We start from the raw sequence: 26799 nt of genomic DNA on the forward strand, positions 1-26799 counted from the left end.
AAATTGGGGATGCTCACCTGTTTTGTTTGTAAATGTACCATCGTTTTATTTTTATTTATCTATGTGTTTATTATTGGATAAAGACAGAGAGAAATTAAGAGGTGGGGGAAGAGGCAGAGGGCAAAAGAGACAGAGACCCCTGCAGCCCTGCTTCACCACTCATGCAGCTCCCCCTGAAGGTGAGGACCAGGGGCTTGAACCCGGGCCCTTGTGCACTGCAGTGTGTGTGCTTAGCCAGGTGCGCCACTGCCTGGCCCTTATTGCCTATTTTAAAATGGTGTCTCTTCTCTACTGTGATTCCTGAATGAGTAGTGTTCTGTGCCCGAATTTTATCAGCACAAATACTACTTCTCCTCAGAGCACCATCATCCGCTTGCCAGCAATATTGGCGGAAGCTCTCCTGTCCACAGCTCCTGCAGGACAGGCACCGTGAGCATGTGTGTGGTGGAAACCTGGCTGGTCAGGAGGCTCAAGTCTCAACCCCTCTTCCTCCCTAGTTGGAGAGTAACTGTGGACGAGTTTAAGGACGTGCCCCGGCACTTGGAAGTGCACTCACTTTCATTAGGAAGCCTTTGCACGTAGTCTCTAAATGGTGCACAGGAGTTGACAGTAGCTGGAGGATAAGTTTAAACTCTTCTGCTGTGGAACTCTTTATTTTGGTCTGCTTCGGTTTTTTATTAGCCATTTAATATTGAGTTACAAAGTTATGAGATGACAGTGTATGACTCCATACTTCTCCCACCACCAGAGTTCTGTCCTCATTCCCTCCACTGGAAACTGAAGCAGTTCTCCCAAGGTGACACATATGGGTTGACTATTATTTTTACAACTCTCTGTCTATATTTACATTTATTTTTTTTCCTATAGTCCTGCCTTATCTTCCTTTCTAAGTCACACCTACACTTATTTTTTATATTTTCTTAAATTTATTTTCCCTTTTGTTGCCCTTATTGTCTTTTTATTGTTGTTGTAATTATTGTTGTTGTTATTGATGTCGTTGTTGTTGTTGGATAGGACAGAGAGAAATGGAGAGAGGAGGGGAAGGCAGAGAGGGGGAGAGAAAGACAGACACCTGCAGACCTGCTTCACCACCTGTGCAGCGACTCCCCTGCAGGTGGGGAGCCGGGGCTCAAACCTTTATGCCGGTCCTTGTGCTTTTGCGCCACCTGCGCTTAACCCGCTGCGCCACCACCCAACTCCCACACCTATACTTATTACCACTTCCAAATGTCCTTCCCCCTTTTTTTTTTTTTCCTCCAGGGTTATTGCTGGGCTCGGTGCCTGCACCATGAATCCACCGCTCCTGGAGGCCATTTTTCCCCCTTTTTGTTGCCCTAGTTGTTGCAGCCTCCTTGCGGTTATTATTGCCATTGTTGACGTTGCTTTGTTGTCGGATAGGACGGAGAGAAATGGAGAGAGGAGGGGAAGACAGAGAGAGAGGGGAGAGAAAGACAGACACCTGCAGACCTGCTTCACCGCCTATGAAGCGACTCCCCTGCAGGTGGGGAGCCGGGGGCTCGAACCGGGATCCTTACGCCGGTCCCTGCGCTTTGCGCCACGTGCGCTTAACCCACTGCGCCACCGCCCGAATCCCTGTCCTTCCCCTTTTGCTCTCTTCTCTCTCTGGGTCCTGCTGGAATCGGAGTTCAGAGCCGTCTGGTCATCTCCCCCTAACACGCTGTGGGACTCTTACCACCTGTCAGATAGCTGCCCAGCTCCTTGATAACCAGGGCGCCAGGACATGCACCGTCACTTCCTCCTCTGGGTGACCCACTAGTTAAAGAGTAATTAAGGCCAGGTACCAGGGGAAGAATTTTCCCCAAAGTCCTGGAGGCAGCATCGCCTGGCTAGCACTGAGTGGCAGGAAAGGTCTGCGTTTTAACGGAAGACATTGAGGAGCTGGACCTGGCGGTGCTAAAGAAATAGGGAACACCCTTCCTTTCTGAGAGACAGAGAGGTCCCGCTCCTGGGAGCAGTCTGCTTTATCTGTGTTAGCCATGTGACTTCCTGAGTTGCCAGGGCAGATCAGCACGCCAGCACCCACCAGAACCTCATTAAAAATGAGTAAACACAGGATATCTGTGTTTTCTTTACCTCTCTTGGTCTGACGAAAACTACTCCAGAACTGTTATTGTAGAGAAAGCTATTTGAAAATATGGTTCATATCCATCTCCTTTCTTTCTTTTTCTTTTTCAATTATTTTAGTTTATTTAATAATGATGAACAGGATTGTCAGATAACAGGAGCACAATTCCACACAGTTTCTACCGCTTGAGTTCCGCATCCCATCCCCTCCATTGGAAGCTTCCCTGTTCTTTATCTCTCTGGGAACATGGTTACACAAATTCTTTATGGGGAGCAGAAGGTGGGAGTTCTGGCTCCTGTCATTGCTTTTCCACTGGACATGGGTGTTGGCAGGTGGATCCACACCTCCAGCCTGTCTCTGTCTGTCCCTAGTGGGGCAGGGCTCTGGGGAGGGGGAGGTTCCAGGACACATGGGTGAGGCTGTCTGTCCAGGGAAGTCAGGATGGTGTCATGGTAACGTCTGTAACCTGGTGGCTGAAAGATGTTAAGATATAAAGCAGGACAAACTGTTAAATAAACAGGAACCCGGAGATAAGAATAGAGCCGACGAAATTAGGGGTCTTCGTGTGGGATGAAGCTAGGAACTCTATTTAGGTATGTTCCAAGGGGTCTGTGACTTTAGTCATTTTTGCCTGAGCCTGACAGCTTTCTTTCTTACATCAAGAAAATGCACCACATTGTCTGTTGACGCCACTGCAGATTCCTGTTCTCTGCTCCCCTTTAGCTGACAAGCATTTCTTGCCCACTCCTTACTGATCCAAACTGTTCCTGCCTTTGAAGCTCCAAACCTCCCTTTGCAATCTTCTACTCTTCCTGAGAATGAAGGGGCTCTGCAGCTCAGTCTTACTAACACTAGAAGCTTCTGAGTGTCCACCTTATGTCCACAGCCTTCTTGTATCTCTGGGGATTTGACCGCCAAGTCTGGACCCAAAGTCGCCTGCCTTCTCACTGCCTCAGTTTCCCTCCGTCTACCCGACACTGAGGACGGAAACCTCAGCCCCTTGCAGCCGCACTGGACAATGACTGCATCATTAACAAAAGTCTCTGCCTTTCAGGTTCTTGCGACTATGGAGAGGTTAGAGAAAGTGAATAGCTTTCAGGAGTTTGTCCAAATATTCAGTCAATTTGGAAATGAAATGGTGGAGTTTGCACATCTGACCGGCGATCGACAAAATGTACGTATTTGCTGTGTCTACGAGCTTCACATGTATGGACAGCTTTCTATTTGGACTGGGGTCTGGTCTTTGTCATCCTTTGGACTGGTTTAACTTTTGTCGTAAGTAAGGCACAATAAACTAGATGTATATGTGTCTTATTCTTTTTTCAAACCTTCTTTTTGTGGTCGTCTGCAGACTGACCTTCAGATATAAAGAGATGGAGGCAGAGAGGGGGGCAGAAGCCACAGCACTGCAGCCCCCTTCAGTGCAGCGGGGTCAGGCCTAAGCCAGGATGGTGTGTGTGCTAAAGCTGAGCGCGACTTGCAGCGAGCTCTTCCGTTAGCCCTCTGTCTGTCTGTCTGTCTGTCCATCCGTCCATCTGCCCATCTACCTATCTTTTTTTTTTTTTTTTTTTACATACTTGCAGTTGAATAGGTTCTCACAGCGCACATAGTAGAAAAGGTCATGCTTGTTTCAAGCTCTGGCTTAAGCACTTCCTCGTCTGTGGCTCTGTCTGCTTAACTTCCCTACCAGAGCTGAGCAAATAAGTTGAGTCATCATTGCTATTTCTATTTTTAGAGTGTGTTAGTAGTATATCTCTCTCTTCTTATTCCTTTTGTAATGTGCCATGCTTTACTATTAGCTTAATGTATTATATATTAGACTCACAGTAATAATGGAGGCTAATATTTATTTGCATTGGCTATGTGTTTGGTGCCTAATACACAGAATATATTTAAGTATCAGAGCATTCCTAGAAGATGAATATTGTTATTACTGTTTCCTGCATGTGGACGCTGAACCTGACAGGATGGTAATCTTTCCCGAGATCACTCTCCAAGTGGACTCAACTCAACAATGTCTGATTCTTCTTCTTCTTCTTCTTTTTTTTTTACCTGAGCACTGCTCAGCCCTGATTTATGGTGGTGTGGGGGATTGAACCTGGTACTTTGAGCCTCAGGATGAAGGTCTCTTTGCATAACCATTATGCTCTCTACCCCTGCCCACTACATCTGATTCTAAAGCCTTCTCTATTGGAACAGCACCATGATGCTAGTTTTTGAATTTGTCTGGTCATTAATTTAGGCTGTTTGATCCTAAGACTCTGGGGGTGGGAGTCTGCATTGCGTTCGGGATTGACTTTCCCTGTTGAGTGTTTGTGGCCATCTTTTTTTTCATTTCCTTTCTTTCTTTCTTTCTTTTTTTTTTCTTTTTTTGCATCCAGGGTTATCGCTGGGACTCAGTACCTGCACTATGAATCCACTGGTCCTGGAGGCCATTTTTTCCCTTTTTGTTGCCCTTGTTGTTTATCACTGTTGTTACTGATCTCGTTGTTGTTGGATAGGACAGAGAGAAATGGAGAGAGGAGGGGAAGACAGAGAGGGGGAAAGAAAGATAGACACCTGCAGACCTGCTTCACCGCCTGTGATGTGACCTCCCTGCAGGTGGGGAGCCGGGGGCTCAAACTGGGATCCTTATGCCAGTCCTTGTACTTCAAGCATTTGCACTTAACCCGCTGCGCTACCGCCCGGCCCCCGTAGGTGTCCATCTTATTAGTAAGTCAGCTCTGCCACACGTGACCATGTCTGAGGTGCTTTGGTACTGTCCCTTAGCTGCGTCATTTGGAACATAGACTTTGCTGTTTGCAGCTGAATGGCAAGATGGCACTGGCCTAGAAGTGACAGACGTCATTATGACGGTCCACTTGCTGCTTCCCAGGCCAGCTTTCCCAGAGGCTGGGAAGCCTCTGCTTTATCCTGTGAGCCAGTCGGAGGCACCGTCTGCTGCTATCAACACACAGTGTGTGTGTGTGTGTGTGTGTGTGTGTGTGTGGTGTGTGGTGTGTGTGTGTGTGTGTGTGTGTGTGTGTGTGTGTGTGGGGTGTGTGTGTGTGGTGTGTGTGTGTGTGGTGTGTGTGTGTGTGGTGTGTGTGTGAGTGAGTGTGTGAGTGTGTGTGTGAGTGTGTGTGTGTGTGAGTGTGTGTGTGTGGTGTGTGTGTGTGTGAGTGTGAGTGTGTGTGTGTGTGTGTGGTGTGTGTGTGTGTGGTGTGTGTGTGTGTGTGTGTGTATTTGTGTGATGTCTTCTCCACTGATTTGATGCATCATTCTCTAGACCTACCGATGGTTTTGCAAAAACTCCTGTGCTGTCTGGTGGAATAGGTACAAGTTTTGAAGCAACCTCAGTCTTTTTTTTTTTTGCCTCCAGTTATCACTGGGGCTCCATGCCAGCACTATGAACCCACTGCTTCTGTCAGCCATTATTTCTGTGTTACTGGATGCGACAGGGAGAAATGGAGAGAGGAGGGGAAGACAGAGAGGGAAAGAGAAAGACAGACACCTGCAGACCTGCTTTGCTGCTCATGAAGCGTCCCTGCTGCATGTGGGGAGCCAGGGGCTCAAACCCGGATCCTTGCTTGGGTCCTTGCACTTAGGACTATGTGTGTTTGACCAGGTGAGCCTCACGCACACACAGCCCAGTCTTCATTCTTGATGCAGTCTTTATTTTGGTACTCAGAGTGGATGGTATTCACATGTAGAATCTAGTTTATGGGAACGTGACCGTGTGCCTTGAATTAGCTTCTGCTGCCTGTGTGGTTTCGCGTGCACTAGGTATCTAGATATGACTCCAGCTCTCTGTTCCCTGTTGTGGAGACCTGTGTTCGAATGTAAGAGTGAGAGGGTAGTAAGTAGAGATGACTGAATTCACTCTGATTTGCTAAAGCAAACGAAAGCAAATTATCCTCAAATGTTAGGACTTTGCTGTTGGTAAGAAAGGACTTTTACTCAACTCACCAGCAGCAAAATATCTGGCTGACGTGGCAGGCAAAGACTCCATTGTCCAGAAGTAAAGGATTGTTGTAGCGCAGTCATAGTCACCTGTTTCTGTAGTATGCCGGTCAGCTTTCTCCTCCAGCTGCAGGATTCGGTGGCTGTAAGCAAAAACTAAACGACACCAAAAAAGTGAAGACATTGTTATCTTGAGCTTTTATTGAGAATTCCTGTTGAACTCTGATTGAGATGGTTTTAACCAAATTGTGACAACATAAATTCTACCAAGGCTCTGTGGGAAAAAACAAAATAAAAAACAAGTCAGATCACACTGCTTGCTTCAGGATTCATCTTCTAGTTAGAGAATATATATAGTCCATGACGCATCTTAAGTGCTTTTCAGAATAACATGCTGGTTATGTTTAGTACAAGTAAGCCTCATACTGAGCTAAATGAGAAATTAGACATGATTCATTAGGCATGGTCCCTGCAAGAGTTAACTTTTAAGTGTCTGTTTTGAAGGAACTAGTAACCCATAGGTGTTCAGCAAATACATTACTTTTAATTAAGTCGACTATTAGGGAGCCAAGCGGTGGTTAAGTGCATACTTTATAGCACACAAAGACCTGGGTTCAAGTCCCTGGTCGGTCCCCACCTGCAGGGGCAAAGCCTTGCAAGTGGTGGAGCAGGGCTGTAGGTGTCTCTCTGTCTCTCTCTCTACTCCTCCCCTCTCAATTTCTCTGTCTCTTTCCAATAATAAATAAGGATAAATAAGCATTTTTTATTATGTCGATTTATTTATTGGACAGAGACAGCCAGAAATTGAAGAGAAGGAGGTGATAGAGAGGGAGAGAGACAGAGAGACGCCTGCAGCTCTGCAGGTGGGGGCCAGGGGCTCAAACCTGGGTCCTTGCACACTGTAACGTGTGCGTGCGCTCAACCAGGTGCCCCATCACCCAGCGCCAGACATTTCAGAAAAAGAATATGAGATAGCGGTTTCTGCTTAGGAGTGAGGCGTGTCTGCACCCTCACTGCGTAGAAGGACCCTGCTTGGCAGGCTTGTCAGGGCTGAGATGCACGGCGTCCTCACTCTAGGACTCAGCTCTGGATTCTGCTGCCCTTACTAATGGCAGCTGGTCTTGTTTTGCTTTTCCGCCGCCTTTTTACAAATAAGTTACATTATTTATTTTATATAAAAGGGAGGCTGAACTGCGAACTCAAGCATATTAGCCCTGTGCTCTGTCATCTGACATTTCCCTGGAAGGGTAGCGCGCAGTTGTTGCCTTCTCCTCTGTCGTACGGGCGTCTTTGGATCAACCTGGGGGAACTGGGAGCTTGCTCACCTGGTAGGGTGTACACTTCACCGTGTGAGGACCCGGACTGAAGCCCCCAGCCGCACGCGGAACACCTACACCTACTTCACAGAGGTCAGAATGGTGCTGGCTGTGGGATTTTTCCTCTCTCTCTTTCTCTCCTTCTCTCCCTCTCTCAGAAACTGAAAAAAAAAAAAAGAGTTCTTAGGGAGCATATGTGTTTGAAACCCCCCCTCCCCGTGGGCAAATAAATAGATCAAACTTGTTTTTTTTTTTTCCGAATATTACTTATTGTTCAGCATTAATCGTTGTTGAGTAAACAATTTCAAGACATAAACTGGTTCCATGATCCTAGACTGCTCAGTGGTTTTGTTTCATTCCTAGGATTTGAAAAATGAAAAGGAAAAGGCAAAAATGGTGGCAGCCAGGGCAGTTCTTGAAAAGTGCACAATGACTCTCCTCACGGCTTCAAAGGTAAGAAGCGCCTTCATCTCCTGGGTGATAGATCACTCAGAAAGCCAGATGCACCTCATGCTTAGATCACGGCATCTTTAAAAGCTCAAGGTAATAGCAGAAGATAGGCTGAAGTGAAGCTGCAGCTGTTGTTTCCCGAGGCGACCAACTTCCCTCCAATTCCAAGGAGCAATTAGCCTGTGAGTCAGCTTTGGTGAGCGTCTAAAAAGAAGGAGGGCTGGGCATTAGGAACTGAGGCCTGCTGCACACAGCCACGGGCCTGGGGAGCCAGCAGACATGTTCTAGGAAATTCTGGGCAAGTTGGGATCTGTTAAGTAGCAGTAAGCCCTCGATCAATCCTTACTTTGTTGAATCTGTAGGCTCAGACCTCAGAACTCCTCATTCTAGAAAATTTTCAATCAAGAGTGTGGAATTCCAAACAGTAGTTGGCCAGAAAACTGGTACAATTCAAGAATGGACTAGTCGGCCTCTCGTTAGCCATTGTTTAGTAGTTGTGGGGTTATTTTTTGTTTATTTGTTTTTCCTGCTCGTCATGTTTACGTGAAGCTACAATTAGTGGAGCCCGTTTAGAGGGGTTGTCCATTCATGTCTAGATCTTTGTGAGCTTTTTCATTCACAACATTTTTCAGAAGTTGGAGTTGCATCCAGCCACACGGCATCTGCTCTTTCTCGTTCTTACATCCTAAGACCAACATTTCAAAGTAGCTTTAATGACGCTGATGTTACTGGTGTTTCTCTTGCAATGTTTGAAGTTGGATTACTGAGGTGTAAAGATGCAGTCTGCACTCTGTCTTTCCCACATAACCTTGATATATCACTTTTTACTCATCCTGCTTCCACTTGTAGTGAGGAGAAGCAGCTGGGTGACCCAGGGAACCAGGACATCTGGGTAAAGAACCATTTTTATTAGCATGACATGTCCTCTGTCAGATTTTGTGATTTTCTCTATGAGCCAAATATTAAAACAAAGCTTTTCAACTGCCTTGAAGACGTGTCTCAGGCATCCCAATTGTGAGTCAGCCCATAAAAACAAAGGAGGAGTGTTTGACCGGATGAAAGTGGCACTGGAGAAGGTCATTGAAATTGTGACTGACTGCACACCAAATGGAGACTCTGACGTGTCCTCCGTCAGTATTTTTACTGCAATTAAAGAACTCAAGGTAAGAAAAAAGATGGTATGTCTTGATTTTTTCTTTCCGTTTCCAGGGAGTCTCACTGTATGGAGTAACCAGGTCTGTGTGTAATACTTGAGATTAGAAGCTCATGTTGGGGTCAGGCGGTAGTGCAGTGGGTTAAGCGCACGTGGCGCAAAGTGCGAGGACCGGCGTAAGGATCCCAGTTTGAGCCCCCGGCTCCCCACCTGCAGGGGGGTCACTTCACAGGCGGTGAAGCAGGTCTGCAGGTGTCTGTCTTTCTCTCCCCCTCTCTGTCTTCCCCTCCTCTCTCGATTTCTATCTGTCCTATCCGGCAACAACAATAGCAATGACAACAATAATAATAACGACAACAACAAGGGTAACAACAAGGGCATCACAATGGGAAAAATGCCCTCCAGGAGCAGTGGATTCGTAGTGCAGGCACTGAGTCCCAGTGATAACCCTGGAGGCAACAACAACAATAAAAAAAGAAATACTGTTATTATCCCAGCTATAGTGTTGAGGAAACAGAGAAACCGAGATTAAGTAACTTGTCAGCTGGGGCTGGGGAGAGCCAGAGCTGAGGTTTGAAACTGAAAAGCTTGGCTCCAGAATCCCAGGATGTTGACATCAGGAATCAGAGGGCTGGGGAGAAGTACTGTGGGTGTGAGCAGTGTGCGAGTCGGGAGCGTCCCAGGGAGCCGTCTAGCACACCCCTCCCACTGAGCAGGTGGGAAAGGTCCTGGTGTGCTGACCCTAACTCGCTAAGGGGTGCTTGTCTCTCTCAGACATGTGGCAGGGCTGATGCTCTTTCCATTTGACCGCACTTCCATTTTTAACCATGAGTAGTTCTATATATGAAGATGGGCGGGGTCTAAAAAACATTGATTTCTATAGGCCAGGCTCTTAAGAAATATCTCATTCAGCTTTCCTTTTTTTTTTTTTTATAAAAGGTTTATTTCTTTTCCTTTGTATTAATTTTATTAGTAGTTTAATGATGATGAACAAGGTTGAAAGAAAATGGGGTACAATTCCACACAGTTCCCACCACCAGAGTTCCGTGTCCCATCCCCTCCACTGGAAGCTCCCCTATTCTTTATCTCTCTGGGAGGATGGACCAAAGATCTTTATGGGGAGCAGAAGGTGGGAGTTGTGGCTTCTGTCATTGCTTCTCTGCTGGACATGGGCGTTGGCAGGTTGATACCCCCAGCCTGTTTAGTTATTTGTATATAAGATTGAGAGAAAACAGAAGTATCACTGTGGTACATGCCATGCCAGAGATTGAACTCAGGACCTCATGCTTAAAATGCCAAGACTCTAACCACTGTGCCACCTCCTGTGCCACCCAGGCTTCTCTTTATCATTATCATTATTATTATTTAATTAATGTATTTATTTTTTACCAGAGCTCTCCACAGCTCTGGCTTATGTCGGTATGGGGGGATTGAACCTGGAACTTCAGAACCTCAGTATGAAAGTCCTTTGTATAACCATCATGCTTTCTCTCCCCACTCCAACTTCTCTTTAAAGTAGACACTATGATACCCATGTTTTTGATGGAGAAAGCTACTCCGTATACCCTTCCTCAAAAGCAGGACCACCTTGCTCCAGAGTCCATGGCCTTTCAGTTCACTCCTCCAAGTTTGTTTGTCTGCTCAATGATGCCAGTCCTGTCTTTAACCTCTTCTTAAGAGGAAAGGAATTATAAGAACCAGTCTCTCTCTTTTTTTTTTTTCTTTTCCTTTTAGAGCTTTTATTGCTGACAGGAGCCGAAGAAATGCTGAAAGGAACAACTGAGCTAGTTTTTTTTTTCTAAGATCCTCTTTGTGTAAGACTGAGGAGCAGACATCACAGGATAAAAGACACTAAGGGAAACAGAGCGAGAACCAGGTCTTGTCCCTTGAAGCTGCGTCTCTGGCACTGGCTCTGGCTCTTGCTGTGGGCACCTCACTATGCAGTGAGCACCCTCAAGGAAATAGACTCAGCCTTACCACCAGTGATTATTTTGGGGGCATTTTAACCATATTTTATGGCAGAGAATATCATCTGTAGAGGGGTTCTGTAACTTTGTGGACAAATCTTATGGAACATAAATGAATTGACTCTCCAAAATAATAAAGATCTATTAATTTGGTACTTAAACACACACACAGACATGCCCTCTCTTTTTATTATCTTTACTTCTTGGATAGAGACAGATAGAAATCGAGAAGGAAGGGGGATGTAGAGAGGGAGGGAGTCAGAGAGACACCTGCCACCCTGCTTCACCACTCGAGAAGCTTTCCCCCTGCAGGTGGGAACTGGGGGCTTGAACCTGGGTCCTTGCGCACTGTAACGTGTGTTCCACCAGGTGTGCCACCACCCGGCCCCCAAGACATGTTCTCTCTAAAGTGATACTGAAACCCTTTCATATAAATGGCATGTAGTCAACATGACTAATTTTGTTTTCCCTAAGAGATGCCAGTTATGGTGAGGCAGCTGCCACTTTCTTTTTTTATTTTTAAAAATTATCTTTATGTATTTATTGGATAAAGACAGCCAGAGATTGAGAGGGAAGGGGGTGGTAGGGAGAGAGATAGAGAGACACATGAAGCATTGCTTCACCACTCACAAAACTTTCCTTCTGCAGGTGGGGACTGGGGGCTCGAACCGGGTCCTTGAGCATTGTAACATGTGTGCCGAACCAGGGTGCCCCCTCTTTCTTTCTCTTTAAAATGTTTATTTATTTATGAATGAAAGAGAGGAGAGAGACAGAACTAGATTAGCACTCTGCATGTATGATGCAAGAGAATGAACCTGGGACTTCATGCTTGAGAGTCCAGTGCTTTACCCACTGTGCCACCTTCTGGGCCATAACATGACTGATTTTTATATCATAACTGCTGAAATTCACAGCTCCTCATTGACAGTTTCCACTTTCATTTGCATGCTTCCCTTTCTCAAAAAAGAAATCTTTATCCTAAGGAACCAGACACACCCGTCCAAAAAGATCTGTGTATTCCTCTGTCCATAGCAGAATAATTTGTAACAGCCCAAATCTGAAAACAACCCAGGTGTCCAACAACAGATGAGTGGCTGAGCAAGTTGTGGTCTATATACACAATGGAACACTACTCAGCTATCAAAAATGGTGACTTCACCTTCTTCACCTTATCTTGGATGGAGCTGGAAGGAATCATGTGAAGTGAGATCAGCCAGAAAGAGAAGGATAAATGTGGAATGACCTCACTCATAGACAGAAGTTGAGAAATAAGAACAGAAGGGGAAACACAGAGCAGAACTTGGACTGGAGTTTGGTGCACTGCACCAAGGCAAAGACTCTGGGGTGGGATGGGGGAGGGTTCAGGTCCTGGAACACGATGGCAGAGGAGGACCTAGTGGGGATGGGTTAGAGTGTCATGTGGAAAACTGAGAAATGTCACACGTGTACCAATGACTGTATTTTACTGTCACCTGTAAACCATGAATGCCCCCAATAAAGGGGAAAAAAATCCTGTCTCCCTTGGACGGGCTACAGTAGCTGATAAAGATCTTGAGAGATGACAGAGAAGCAAGCAGGTCTCCCTCGCCTCTTATACGACTCTGAATCTCAGTATTTCTTGGGTCCTGTTAAGATGGGTCGCGTGTAAGGCTGAGCCTTGTGAAAGAACTTTAAAGCAGTAAGCAGATAGAAGCTATCCACACCCCTGGGAACACAAGCATGGTCGCTACTGCTTGGTGAATGCTGGCCCATGGTGTTTGTGTGCTGTACTTCATGGACTGGAGGAAAAGTAAGACTGAAGTGATATCCTGTGTTGAGAAAGCTAATAGAAACTGGTAGCCTGCCGCACTTTCTGAGAACTTAGGATAATGACAGTGGAAAGTTGTCTGGGAGTTCAGAGGGTGAGGTAAACTGCTAGAGAAGTATAGAAAGACATGATTTTGTGTTTTGCAGCACAAATTTGGGCTTGACTGTATAGGTGAAGAGAGAAGTCTGTTACGGAAAGGTAGCAATATCAGAAGGTTGATAATTTAGAAAGATTGCTCAAGTCCCCTGGCAAGTGTTGTTTTGGTCAGGGTGGGGCTGTTGGAAACATAAGGCCAATCATTTATAGATGGATCATATAGAGAGACCCGTTAGGAACTAGGGACATTTTCCCGAGTCAGTGAAGGCAATATTGATGCCTTTTCTGGCCTTCATCACAGCCAAAGAAACCTCCACACCACACCCTTGCCCCTGGGCTCAGCATGTACTCATATGTGGGTGTAACAGCTAGAGTTTTGCCAGGGCATTTTCCCAGATGTAGATCTTTACCTGAAGGCTCTTTCATTTTTCCTACCAGTTGCTGTGTGCTAATACTGCAGCCCCCAAGCATTCGCTGGCCTCTTAGGAGGGCTGTATTAGCAACTACAGGAAGGGCGTGCTGCATGCTAACTGGCAGCCCTTGGGCAACGTATCTGTGCTGATTGATGGAGAATATAGTCATGCCCCTGCTCCCCACCTGCAGGGAAGAAGCTTTACATGTGGTGAGGCATGTCTGTAGGTCTCCCACCCCCCATTTCTTTATGTCCTATCCAATAAAATGAAAACAATGGCCTCCACAAGCAGTGGATTCATAGTGCTGGCACTGAGCCCAGCAACAACCCTGGAGACAGAGACAGAGACATCATTAGAGGCAGCAGATGGGGGGAGAAGTTGCTAGTGTCTTCCTAGGCAGTGTTAGAAATTAGAGTCCATTTCGGTTCAGTAAGAATATTGGCTCATATGGATATATCTTTTTTTCCCCCCCTCAGAGGAATATTGAAACTCTTCCAGAGAATCTTTATTTCTTGTCAAAAGAGAATCTTTTGGCCACATTGGAAAGTGTCTTGGAGAGGACGGAGGACTTCACTTATTCTGCCTACACCAGCCATGAGCACAGAGAACGCATCTTGGAACTCTCCACTCAAGCAAGAATGGCGCTGCAACAGTTAACTTCTGTGTGCATCCAAGCTGTAAGGACTCTTCCCTCTCACCCCTCACCCCATCAAAATAACTATTATAGAACATAATAGATCTTCCCTGAAGTTCTGAAAGTCTGGGAGGCTAATATAATTGCCAAGAATATGCCTGGAGTCCACAACAGGACAGGGATGCCTCACTTTTCTTCTTCCTTCTCCTTGGCCAAATTGCCCTCCTTCTCCAGCACTCAGTTCTTGATATTCCCTGGATCAGTGTTTCTCACCCTGACCAGTCTGGATACTTGGTCACTGTTACCACAACTTCCTCACCCTGTTGGCCTTGCACTTCCATCAAACTCACCTCTGGAAAATTTCCCCCCAAAGGCTTCCTCAGAGTGATGAGTAGGGAAATAGACAGTGTCAAGAAGTTCTTGACCTGAATCTTCCTGCCGATGCTAATCCAATGTGCGATTCTTAACTGTGAGGACAACCACTTCACAGACAGAATGATTTAGAAAATACATTTAGGTCTAGATGTAGTGATGACAAGGGTAGATCCAGCTGGGAGGTAAAAGACCTTTTGCCTGTGCACAGATTTCTGACCTGAGACTGGTGGGGAGCACTTTCAAACACCTGGAAATAAAATGTTTGGGCAAGAGTGGGAAAGGCTGACTTATGTGGGACCACATGGTCTCATAAAGCAAGTGGAAAGCCAAGATGAAGAGGAGAGGTCTGAGATATTTCTGGCACCATTTATTATTTCTTAGTCCTATACTGTCTCCAGAAACTTTGATGGTTGGTTTGTTGGTTGGTTAGGTGGTTGGTGGGTGGGTGGTGCGTTGGGTGGGTGGTTTGTTGGTTGGGTGTTTGGGTGGGTAGGTGGGTGGGTGGTTGGTTGGGTGGGTGGGTGGGTGGGTGGTTTGTTGGTTGGGTGGTTGGGTGGGTGGGTGGTTGGGTGGGTAGTTGGGTGGACGGTTGGTTGGTTGGGTGGGTAGGTGGGCGGGTGGTTGGTTGGGTGGGTGGGTAGTTGGGTGGACGGTTGGTTTGTTGGTTGGTTGGGTGGGTGGTTGGTTGGGTGGGTAGTTGGGTGGACGGTTGGTTTGTTGGTTGGTTGGTTGGGTGGGTGGTTGGTTGGGTGGGTAATTGGGTGGATGGTTGGTTGGTTGGGTGGGTGGGTGGTTTGTTGGTTGGTTGGTTGGGTGGGTGGTTGGTTGGGTGGGTAGTTGGGTGGACGGTTGGTTGGTTGGTTGGGTGGGTGGGTGGTTGGTTGGTTGGTTGGTTGGGTGGGTGGGTGGTTTGTTGGTTGGTTGGTTGGGTGGTTGGTTGGTTGGGTGGGTAGTTGGGTGGACGGTTGGTTGGTTGGTTGGGTGGGTGGTTGGTTGGTTGGGTGGGTGGGTGGGTGGTTGGTTGGTTGGGTGGGTAGTTGGGTGGACGGTTGGTTTGTTGGTTGGTTGGGTGGGTGGTTGGTTGGGTGGGTAGTTGGGTGGACGGTTGGTTTGTTGGTTGGTTGGTTGGGTGGGTGGTTGGTTGGGTGGGTAATTGGGTGGATGGTTGGTTGGTTGGTTGGGTGGGTGGTTGGTTGGGTGGGTAGTTGGGTGGACGGTTGGTTTGTTGGTTGGTTGGTTGGGTGGGTGGTTGGTTGGGTGGGTAATTGGGTGGATGGTTGGTTGGTTGGTTGGGTGGGTGGTTGGTTGGGTGGGTAGTTGGGTGGACGGTTGGTTTGTTGGTTGGTTGGGTGGGTGGGTGGTTGGTTGGGTGGGTAATTGGGTGGATGGTTGGTTGGTTGGGTGGGTGGGTGGTTGGTTGGGTGGTTGGGTGGGTGGTTGGTTGGATGGGTAGTTGGGTGGACGGTTGGTTGGTTGGTTGGGTGGGTGGGTGGTTGGTTGGTTGGGTGGGTAGTTGGGTGGACGGTTGGTTGGTTGGTTGGGTGGGTGGTTGGGTGGGTGGTTGGGTGGCGCGTGGGTGGTTGTTTTGCCACAGGTTATTGCTGGAGTTCAGCGCCTGTGTGACTCCACTGCTGCTAGCGGTTGTTTCTTTTTCTGTGTCTTTCACTAGAGAGTGAAAGGCAGATTGAGAGCAGCAGAGAGAGAAGAGGCAGCACACTGCTGCTCAACAACTCGTCGAGTCTCCTCCTGCAGGCGTTCCCACATGGTCCCCCAGGGCTCAAAAATAGACCTTTACACTCTACCAGTTGCACCACCTAATGGCACCCCAAAAGTACTTTAATCTGTCTAACTTCTAGCTTGGCTAGAACAGGTCTGGGTGTCTGGAGCAGAAGCTTTGGCAGGAACAGAAGAAAACAGCAGGCCGCTTCCCTGTAAATGGACTCGCGTTCACAAGTTGCGGATTTCTCCAGTGTTTTTTGTCATCACATAACTGCCGATGTTCACACCAACAGAGAAACTTAGCCAAACAGGAATGTTATCAGAGATGTCAGCAATAGTTTGTGTTTTGTTCGAGTTGTCTGTGTGATACTTGATCTGAGGTATACACTGCTTCAGTTTTAAATTCAAAGTTCAATATAAGGAATTTCTGTGAGGAAATGCTATGTTGGAAACTCAATTCCTTCAGGATGTGAATGAGCAGCTGGTACCTCTCGCATATTTCCTGAGCACTCAGCTCTCTGACTCTGCTTGCCAGATGTGTTATTTAGTGATTATTTTTTCCAATAGTTGTGCCATATATATATATATATATATATATATTTTTTTTTTGCTTCTAGGGTTATCGCTAGGGCTTGGTACCTTCATCCCAAGTCCACTGCTCCTGTTAGCCATCTTTTCTTATTGTTGTTTGCTGTTGGACAGGACAAAGAGAAATTGAGGGAGGAAGGGAAGACATAAAGGGGGATAGAAATATACACACCTGCAGACCTGCTTGACTGCTTGTGAGGTGACCCTGCAAGTGAGGAGCCGGCGGCTCGAACCAGGATCCTTGTGCTGGTCCTTGTGCTTCACACTATGTGTGCTTACTACCCCCTTCCACTACCACCCAGCCCCTACCAAGTGTTTTTTTGAAAAAAAAAATTATTTTTTTTAGGAGAGAGAGAGACTCAGAGGAAGATACAGAAAGACCAGACTGCTCAACTCTGGCCTGTGTTGGTGTGGGGGATTGAACCCGGGACCTGGGAACCTCATGGAAGTTGCTTGCAGAACCATTATGCTGTCTCCCCAGCCCTGATGAGTGCCTTTTATATGCCAGCTACAAATCTAAAGAAATTTAAGATAAAAGCTTTGCTTGCAAGCATTTTATGCTGTAGAAACTTGTGAGGAGGGTAAGGCAAGTATGCAGAAGCTTTGTACGTGCCTTTAGGAAAGGTCTGCAGACTGTGCACTGATTCTTGAAGGAGGACAAGTCTAGGCTGAGGGAGGTGAGTCAAGGAGTTGGCACAAAGGCACGGGTGTTTCACTCTGACGGACTAAAAGACTTGAAGACTTGGACCAGCGAGATAGCTCACTTGAATCATGCGCTTGCTTTGTCATGGCAACAGCTCAGGTTCAAGGCCAGCCCCACTGCACTGAAGGAAATCTCTCGCTCTGCAGCCTTTCTCTCTGTGTGTCTCTGTCTCTGTCTCTGCAGCCTTTCTCTCTCTCTCTCTCTGTCTCTGCAGCCTCTGTCTCTCTGTCTCTGCAGCCTCTGTCTCTGTCTCTGCAGCCTCTCTGTCTCTGTCTCTGCAGCCTTTCTCTCTCTCTCTGTCTCTGTCTCTGCAGCCTCTCTCTGTCTCTCTGTCTCTGCAGCCTCTCTCTCTCTCTGTCTCTGCAGCCTCTCTCTCTCTCTGTCTCTGTCTCTGCAGCCTCTCTCTCTCTGTCTCTGCAGCCTTTCTCTCTCTCTCTCTGTCTCTGTCTCTGCAGCCTCTCTCTCTCTCTATCTCTGTCTCTGCAGCCTCTCTCTGTCTCTCTCTCTGCAGCCTCTCTCTCTCTGTCTCTGCAGCCTCTCTCTCTCTGTCTCTGCAGCCTCTCTCTCTCTGTCTCTGTCTCTGCAGCCTCTCTCTCTATCTCTGTCTCTGCAGCCTCTCTCTGTCTCTCTCTCTGCAGCCTCTCTCTCTCTGTCTCTGCAGCCTCTCTCTCTCTGTCTCTGTCTCTGCAGCCTCTCTCTCTCTGTCTCTGTCTCTGCAGCCTCTCTCTCTCTCTGTCTCAGCAGCCTCTCTCTGTCTCTGTCTCTCTCTGTCTCTGCAGCCTCTCTCTCTCTGTCTCTCTCTCTCTCTCTGTCTCTGCAGCCTCTCTCTATCTCTGTCTCAGCAGCCTCTCTCTGTCTCTCTCTGTCTCTCTCTGTCTCTGCAGCCTCTCTCTATCTCTGTCTCAGCAGCCTCTCTCTGTCTCTCTCTGTCTCTCTCTGTCTCTGCAGCCTCTCTCTATCTCTGTCTCAGCAGCCTCTCTCTGTCTCTCTCTGTCTCTCTCTGTCTCTGCAGCCTCTGTCTCTCTCTGTCTCAGCAGCCTCTCTCTGTCTCTCTCTCTCTGTCTCAGCAGCCTCTGTCTCTCTCTGTCTCAGCAGCCTCTCTCTGTCTCTCTCTCTCTCTCTGTCTCAGCAGCCTCTGTCTCTCTCTCTGTCTCAGCAGCCTCTCTCTCTCTCTCTCTGTCTCAGCAGCCTTTCTTTCTGTCTCTCTCTCTCTCTGTCTCTGCAGCCTCTATCTCTCTGTCTCTCTCTGTCTCTGTCTCTGCAGCCTTTCTCTCTCTCTCTGGCTTTGTATCTGAATGAGTCAACCTGGAGAGTGAGATCCTAGAAACAGAAAAGGGATAAAAAACAAGAAAAATAAAATAAAGTAACTGAGTCTGTGTGAGCAGACCTCTGGCGTGCCAGGTATTATAAGCAGGTTCCAGAACCCAGGTTCAAGCTCTGTAGGAGGGAGCTTCAGGAGTGATGGAGCTGTGCTTTGTCTTGCTTTCCTTCCTCCTCTTCCTCCTCCTCCTCCTCCTCCTCCTCCTCCTCCTCCTCCTTCTTCTCCTCCTTCTCCTTCTCCTTCTCCTTCTTCTCCTTCTTCTTTTCCTTCTCCTTCTCCTCCTTCTTCTACCAGAGCCCTGCTCAGTTCTGGCTTATGGTGGCACTGGGGATTGAACCTGGGACCTTGGAGTCTCAGATATGAAAGTCTCTTTGCATAACCATTATGCTGTCTCCCTGCTTTGTCTTTCTTATTCTCTCCCTCTGTATTTCTCTCTGCTCAGGAAAATAAAGGGGGAAGGGGGCGGAAGGAGGAAGACTGGTAGCAGCAGTGGGTTTGTGTGCAACCACTGGACCCTAGCAATGCCTACGGTGGCAAAACACTAACACCCACAAAATGGGTGTTTCTTAGGGTTCACAGAATGATTGGAACATTTTATTTTCATTTGTAGTTAAATATTTGAATTACCAGGTTAAAAAAAAAAGATGCAAGACGGAGTTGGGCGGTGGCGCAGCAGGTTAAGCGCACGTGGCACAAAGCACAAGGACCGGCATAAGGATCCCAGTTCGAGCCCCCGGCTCCCCACCTGCAGGGGAGTCGCTTCACAGGTGGTGAAGCAGGTCTGCAGGTGTCTGTCTTTCTCTCCCCCTCTCTGTCTTCCCCTCCTCTCTCCACTTCTCTCTGTCTTATCCAACAACGATGACATCAGTAACAACAACGATAAAAACTACAACAATAAAACAAGGGCAACAAAAGAGAATAAATCAATAAATATTTTTTTAAAAAGATGCAGTAACACTAGATATATATGTTAACATTTTACAGCAAAGCAAGAAAACAAAGAGCATTGGTGAGGAGCTGGAACTCAGCATGTTGAAGGTCAGCCACAGCCTCAGTGAGCTCCGGAAACAAGTAAGTGTGGTTGGAATCTAAAATCATCTCTCTGAACTTTTTTTTTAAGCTTATTTTTGTATGCTGTGGTCTATGTGAACTGTATTAGGATTAGTGTGATGAGAAAATGATATTATAAGTTTTCCTTTGACCGTCTTAGCTTGAATTCACCGCTCTTTATTGTCCTCAAAACTTACACCTGGGGGCCGGGCTCCCCACCTGCAGGGGAGTCGCTTCCCAGGCGGTGAAGCAGGTCTGCAGGTGTCTGTCTTTCTCTCCCCCTCTCTGCCTTCCCCTCCTCTCTCCATTTCTCTCTGTCCTATCCAACAACAATACCAGCAGCAACAATGTAAACAAACTGGCCTCTAGGAGCAGTGGATTCGTGGTGCAGGCATTGAGCTTCAGCCAAAAAAAAAAAAAAAACACACCAAAAACTTATAGCTGAATGGTCATACATCATCTTGTAAGATTGATTTTTAATTTTTCTTTTGTTGACTTTATTGGGGAAATATTTTTTAAATTTTTAAATATTTTTATTTATTTACTACTGGGTAGAGAAAAAGGGAAATTGAAAGGGGATAGAGAGACACCTGCACCTCTACTTCACCACTCAAAAAACTTTCCCCTGCAGGTGGGGACCAGGGGCTTGAACCTGGGCCCTTGTGTACTGTAAAGTTTGTGCTCAACCGAGTGTGCTACACCACCACTCAGTCCCCAGAGAAATAATTTACATGATGGTATGACACAAGTACAATTTTCTTTTCCTTTTTGATTTTATGTTTTTGTTTTTAGATGGAGACAAAGAAGGAGAGAGAGAGAGAGAGAACTTGAAAGAAACCGCAGAACTGAATTTTCCTTCATGACAGAAGCCTGCTTGAGCCTGGGCTGCATATGTAGCAAAGCTGCAAACTTTCCTTTCTTTGTTTCTTTGTTTCTTTGTTTCTTTGTTTCTTTGTTTCTTTTTTTTTGTTTGTTTGTTTCCAGGGTTATTGCTGGGGCTCAGTGCCTGCACCACGAATCCACTGCTCCTTGAGACCATTTTTTCCCCTTTTGTTGCCCTTGTTGTGTTTTTTTTTTTTTTATCACTGTTGTGGCTATTATTATTATTGTCATTGTTGCTATCCTTGGATAGGACAGAGAGAAATGGAGAGAGGAGGGGAAGACAGAGAGGGGGAGAGACAGACAGACACCTGCAGACCTGCTTCACCGCCTGGGAAGCGACTCCCCTGCAGGTGGGGAGCCGGGGGCTCCAACTGGGATCCTTAACTCAGTCCTTGCACTTTGTGCCATGTGCGCTTAACTCGCTGCGCTACCGCCCGACTCCCTGCAAACTTTTCAAGTGAACTTATTCACCAGCCCAGTTCAATTGCTTTTTTTTTTTTTGAAAAAAAAATTTGTATGTATATATGTATGTATTTTTTTCATTACTGGGGGATTAATTGTTTACAGTCCACAGTAAAATACAGTAGCTGGTCCACGTGTCACATGTCTTAGTTTTCCACACCACACTCTAACCCCCGCCCAGGTCCTCCTCCGCCATCATGGTCCAGGACCTCCACACACCTCCCCTCCCCATGCCATTTATTTTGTTGTTGTTGTTGTTACTGGAGCACTACTCACTCAGCTCTGTCTTATGGTCCAGCTGGGGACTGAAACTGGGCCCTCAGAGTCTCAGGCATTAAAGTTGTTTGCATGACCATTATACTGTCTCCCCAGCCCAATTATAATACCCCCCTCCAGAAAGGATACAAAATGAAAAGCCTGAGCTAGGGAGGCTACTCGAAGTCCTCAGTTCACTACCTGACATCTCGTGAGAAAGAAATTAAACGAGTGAAATTTAGACCAGCTGTTTTTCAAGGGGGAGGTGAGAGGTTTGGAGATGAGGACACTGGGGCCCTGCTGAGGAAAATGGAGAAAGACTTGAATTGGTGGTGGGAGTGGTACTCAGACACCTCTCCCAAGAGGAGGAGAAGCTGTACTGGGCTGGAGAGAGATTTATAATTGGTTGATTTTAGTTATCTTATAAGGTCCTGACAGATAAACAAATTTTTTTACATTCCTATGTGACTTCTAGTTTCCAGAGGAGAGTTCATTTAATGTCTTTGTTTCTGACTGTAATTATCCTCACTTGCTTGGAGGCGCGTAGTGCTCTATTGTTAATATTCCAGAAAGCCCTGTACTCTGAATCAACATTGGAGTTCTTCCAGGAAAAAAAAAATTGCTCATTCAAATTGGATTAATTCAAAGTCAGACTTCTCTTCTGGACAGCATTAAAACAAATGGTCTCTTTCTTGAGAACTCTACAATAGCCGATTGCATAATTTGAAAAAAAGGGGGGGAGGAGGATAAGGAGAACAACAGAGCTCAGAGTTAGTGTTACCCCAAAGATCTCTCGTTGGAGTGAGCCTTGCTTACAATCAAATGCAGTTCTGGGACTTTGCTGCTGCTGTTTTAGCTCTTGTCTCCCCAGGCAGCTGAGAGTCCTGTTGAGCGCCTGGAGCGGCAAGCCCCCCTCCCCAGGGAAGATGGCTCTGGTCCACCTGGGTGTCTGGTGTCTGGTGTCTGCTAGGTGGCTTCTCCCTGCGGTAGTGTAGGTGTCTGGGAAGCTCTCGTTGGGTATCTAAGTGAGCCTCACATTGATTCTTCATTCCCCCAAAAGTCAACAAAGTGTTTTAAAAAATGGTTTTAAAACTTACTAATGGTCAAGAACTGCCACATCATTTGCTCCGAGTACTCTGAACAGCATGCTGTAACGCTGCATTCCTCATCACCTTCAGAAACTGTGGGACAGTGCTTGAGGAAAGAAGCCATGTGAGCAAGGGAGCTACCACGTAGATGGGGGCATGAATGTCCTGTACCATGGCCATCAGCTGCTGGAGAGCCAATGTTCTTCTTTTTTTGTATGACATTTATTTTTATTTATTTATTATTGGATAGAGAGAGGAAAATTGAGAGGGAAGGGGGAGGGGAGATAAAGAGGGAGAGCTAGGAGTTGGGCAGTAGCGCAGTAGGTTAAGCGCACGTGGTGCAAAGCGCAAGGGCCAGTGTGAGGATCCCGGTTCGAGCCCCCGGGATCCTTGTGCAGGTCCTTGAGCTTCTCACTATGTGCTCTTGACCTGGTGTACCACTGCCCGGCCCCGACAAAATAACTTTTAGAAAGATGTTGAAATCACTCTTGCACTTGAGAGAACTCACAGACGCCCCAGAGGTACAAGATCTCCAGGGTCACCACAGGGAAATCTTCACTTTTTTTTTCTTTTTTTAAAATATTTATTTATTTATTTATTTATGAGAGGGATAGGAGAGAAAGAACCAGACATCACTCTGGCACATGTGCTGCCAGGGATCGAACTCAGAATCTCATGCTTGAGAGTTCAATGCTTTGTCCACTATGCCACCTCCTGGATCACGGGAAATCTTCACTTTGTCTGCAACTGCTAACACAGAAATACCTTGCACTTGCTGCTTTTTTTTTTTTTAATATAAACTATTATAACTGTTACACATTTTCCAGTTTTTCTAAATTTTTATTTATAAAATGGAAATACTGACAAGACCACAGGATAAGAGGGGTACAACTCCACACAATTCCCACCGCCAGAACTCCCTATCCCATCCCCTCCCCTGATAGCTTTCCTATTCTTTTTTCTAATATTCTTTATTCCCTTTTGTTGCCCTTCTTGTTTTTATTGTTGTAGTTATTACTGTTGTTGTTATTGATGTCATCATTGTTAGATAGGACAGAGAGAAATGGAGAGAGGAGGGGAAGACAGAGAGAGGGGAGAGAAAGACCACCTGTGAAGCGACTCCCCTGCAGGTGGGGAGCTGGCGGCTCAAACTGGGATCCTTATACCTTGTGCTTTGCGCCACCTGTGCTTAACCCGACTCCCGCTTTCCTATTCTTTATCCCTCTGGGAGCATGGACCCAGGGTCATTGTGGGATGCAGAAGGTGGAAGGTCTGGCTTCTGTCATTGCTTCCCCACTGAACATGGGTGTTGGCAGGTGGATCCACACTCCCAGCCTGTCTCTCTCTTTCCCTAGTGGGGCAGGGCTCTGGGGAAGCAGAGCTCCAGGACATATTGGTGGGGCCGTCTGCCCAGGGAAGTCTGGTTGGCATCATGGTAGCTCCTGGAACCTGGTGGCTGAAAGATAGTTGATAGAAAATGGAACAAATTGTTGACTCATCATGAACCTAAAGACAAGAATATTGCAGGTGAAATTTGGGGTCCCCATTTTGGAAAAAGCTAGTAGGTCTGTTTTAGGTCTAGTCCAAGGGGCCCATGATGCAACTAACATTTTCCAGTTTTTATGAAGTGTTAAGTTGCAAAGCCTTGTGGTTCCTGTCTTTGCTTTATCAACTTCTCTGTACACACACTCTGCAGCTTCACAGCACAGCGACTCAACTGGCAGCTGACCTGCTGAAACACCAGGCTGACCATGTGATCCTAAAAGCATTAAAACGCACTGGAGTAGAAGGGGATCTAGAAGGCCTGGCTGAATATGCCTGCAAGCTCTCTGAACAGAAAGAACAGCTTGTTGAGGTAAGGTATCAATTTTCATATTAAAATCACAGTTAATGATAAGTGTGGCATCATAACATCATATTAACATGGTTTTTGTTAATTTATGTGAGCATTCTCTTCTTTGGAATTTTCTTTTTATTCTCTCTCTTTTTTTAATTTGGAGTTTGAGATTTCTTCTGTTGTTACAATAACGAGGCCTGTAAACCAAAACAAAATTCCAGAGCCCACAAATATACTTCTTTTTAATGTTTTAATGTCCATTTATTTATATACTTCTTTTTAATGTTTTAATGTCCATTTATTTGTTTTGGATAGAGAGAAATTGCAAAGGAAGGAGTTGCTGGGGGCAGGGAGAGAGAGCAAGATTGCCGTAGCACTGCTCTGCCACTTGAGAAGCTCCCTCAACCTAACACACCCCCGCTGGAAGGGACCAGGGGCTCGAACCTGGGTGCTTGCGCATTGTAACATGTGATCTGGGGCCCTGGCGGTGGCACACCCAGCTAAATGTACATATTACCACAGCCAAAGACCTGGGTTCAAGCCCCTGGTTTCTACCAACAGGGTGGATGCGTCACTGGTGGTGATGCAGGCTTGCAGGCGTCTCCCTTTCTCTCTTCCTATCTCCCCTCTCTTCTGAATTCCTATCTTTCCTATATAATAAAAAATAGCAAAGCAGAAGGAAATCATGGCTGCTAGGAGTGGTGGATTCATAATGCTGGCACCAAGATCCAACAATAACCCTGGTAAAATAAATAAGTAAATAAACAAGCAGATAAATAAATATGTGGTCTGTGCTGTAGCTGGGTGCCCACAAATAGAGTTCCTAATCTCCTTGTCATTATTATCTTCAAGAGGTTAGATCCTGGAGTATAGCAACTGACATACATTGAGGATGTTATCACTGTTTGAATTTGTAAAGCCTTAGTTGGAAGGAGACAGGACATTTAGAATAATTTAGGGGCCAGGTGGCAGTGCACCTGATTGGGCGCACATGTTACAATGTTCAAGGACCCAGGTTCAAGCCCCTGGTCCCCACCTGCAGGGTGCATGCTTCACGAGTAGTGAAGCAGGGCTGCAGGTGTCTCTCTGTCTCCCTCTCTACTTACCCCATCCCCTCTCGATTTCTGGCTGTCTCTATCCAATAAATGAATAAAGATAATAAAAACTAATTTATTTAAAAAGAATTGTAAGAAGGTTTGACAAACAAGCTGATTACAGTTGCACAGACAGAGTGTAGGGACTGGGATTATGGGGGGGGGAGTGGCAGAGCTGGACCCACTGCGAGGTTCCATGTAGAGACTGGGGTTAGGGGGGCAGAGCTGGGCCCACTGTGAGGCTCTGTGTAGGGACTGGGGTTAGGGGGACAGAGCTGGGCCCACTGTGAGGTTCCATGTAGAGACTGGGGCTAGGGGGGCAGAGATGGGTCCACTGTGAGGTTCCATGTAGAGACCGGGGCTAGGGGGGCAGAGCTGGCCCACTGTGAGGCTCTGTGTAGAGACTGGGGTTGGGGGGCAGAGCTGGCCCACTGTGAGGCTCCATGTAGAGACTGGGGCTAGGGGGGCAGAGCTGGGCCCACTGTGAGGCTCCGTGTAGAGACTGGGGTTGGGGGGCAGAGCTGGGCCCACTGTGAGGTTCCATGTAGAGACTGGGGCTAGGGGGGCAGAGATGGGTCCACTGTGAGGTTCCATGTAGAGACCGGGGCTAGGGGGGCAGAGCTGGCCCACTGTGAGGTTCCGTGTAGAGACTGGGGTTGGGGGGCAGAGCTGGGCCCACTGTGAGGTTCCATGTAGAGACTGGGGCTAGGGGGGCAGAGCTGGCCCACTGTGAGGTTCCATGTAGAGACTGGGGTTAGGGGGGCAGAGCTGGCCCACTGTGAGGCTCCATGTAGAGACTGGGGTTGGGGGGCAGAGCTGGCCCACTGTGAGGCTCCATGTAGAGACTGGGGTTGGGGGGCAGAGCTGGGCCCACTGTGAGGTTCTGTGTAGAGACTGGGGCTAGGGGAGCAGAGCTGGCCCACTATGAGGCTCTGTGTAGGGACTGGGGTTAGGGGAGCAGAGCTGGGCTGACTGCGAGGTTCAGACTGGTAGACTGAGGAGTGGTAACTTGGAGTAGAAGGGCAGAGAGTCAGCTTGACAGGTTGTGATTTTTAGGGGTAGAAACAAAGTCAGCCCAAGGCAAGCTCAGGGAAAGAGAAAAACAAAAGGACTTCCTCTCCTCACCCTTCTCTGCCAGACAGAGTGAATCTGGGAGATCAGTCTCCCAGGGCAGAGAGCAGGTTTGAGAGGAAGGATGTGCAGGGGCAAAGAGAAGGCATGCCACAAAATACTCTTTCTCTGCACGTTTCCTGTTGAGCCCGAATGTCCATGGTGGAGTGTTAGAGCCCGCCAGAATGCCATGGGCACGTAAGATGCTTATGGGAGGGCCCGGTGCTTTGTCTACTGTGCTGCCTCCCAGGCTGGGTAGTATGTTGAGTCCTCACTTAACTCCTGCTCGGTTTCTAGAGAATCTATAATAATCACAACAACGTACAAATTTACTTTTAATGATTGTGCTCTCATAAATAATGCCTAATAATAAAGCTCCAGAAAGCTCTAAGTATAAAGTGTCAACTATAAAATAACAGCATGTACTATGAAGGCGAGTCGCATGAATGTT

The 26799-nt window shown here is 47.0% G+C and overlaps 2 protein-coding genes across 2 annotated transcripts in view; one reads left to right on the forward strand and one right to left on the reverse strand.

Moving 5' to 3' along the window:
* Window positions 1-26799, reverse strand: part of ABITRAM (actin binding transcription modulator) — a 378866-nt gene that overhangs the window by 317986 nt on the left and 34081 nt on the right. The window lies entirely within an intron of this gene.
* Window positions 1-26799, forward strand: part of CTNNAL1 (catenin alpha like 1) — a 72490-nt gene that overhangs the window by 20396 nt on the left and 25295 nt on the right. Inside the window, exons 4-9 of the mRNA XM_060198986.1 lie at window positions 3141-3260; window positions 7708-7797; window positions 8787-8957; window positions 13707-13907; window positions 19555-19641; window positions 24004-24162. Of these exons, the coding sequence (XP_060054969.1) occupies window positions 3141-3260; window positions 7708-7797; window positions 8787-8957; window positions 13707-13907; window positions 19555-19641; window positions 24004-24162 (828 nt within the window). The remainder of the gene's footprint in view (window positions 1-3140; window positions 3261-7707; window positions 7798-8786; window positions 8958-13706; window positions 13908-19554; window positions 19642-24003; window positions 24163-26799) is intronic.

Source organism: Erinaceus europaeus, chromosome 10, assembly GCF_950295315.1.
Source record: "Erinaceus europaeus chromosome 10, mEriEur2.1, whole genome shotgun sequence".
Lineage (NCBI taxonomy): Eukaryota > Metazoa > Chordata > Mammalia > Eulipotyphla > Erinaceidae > Erinaceus > Erinaceus europaeus.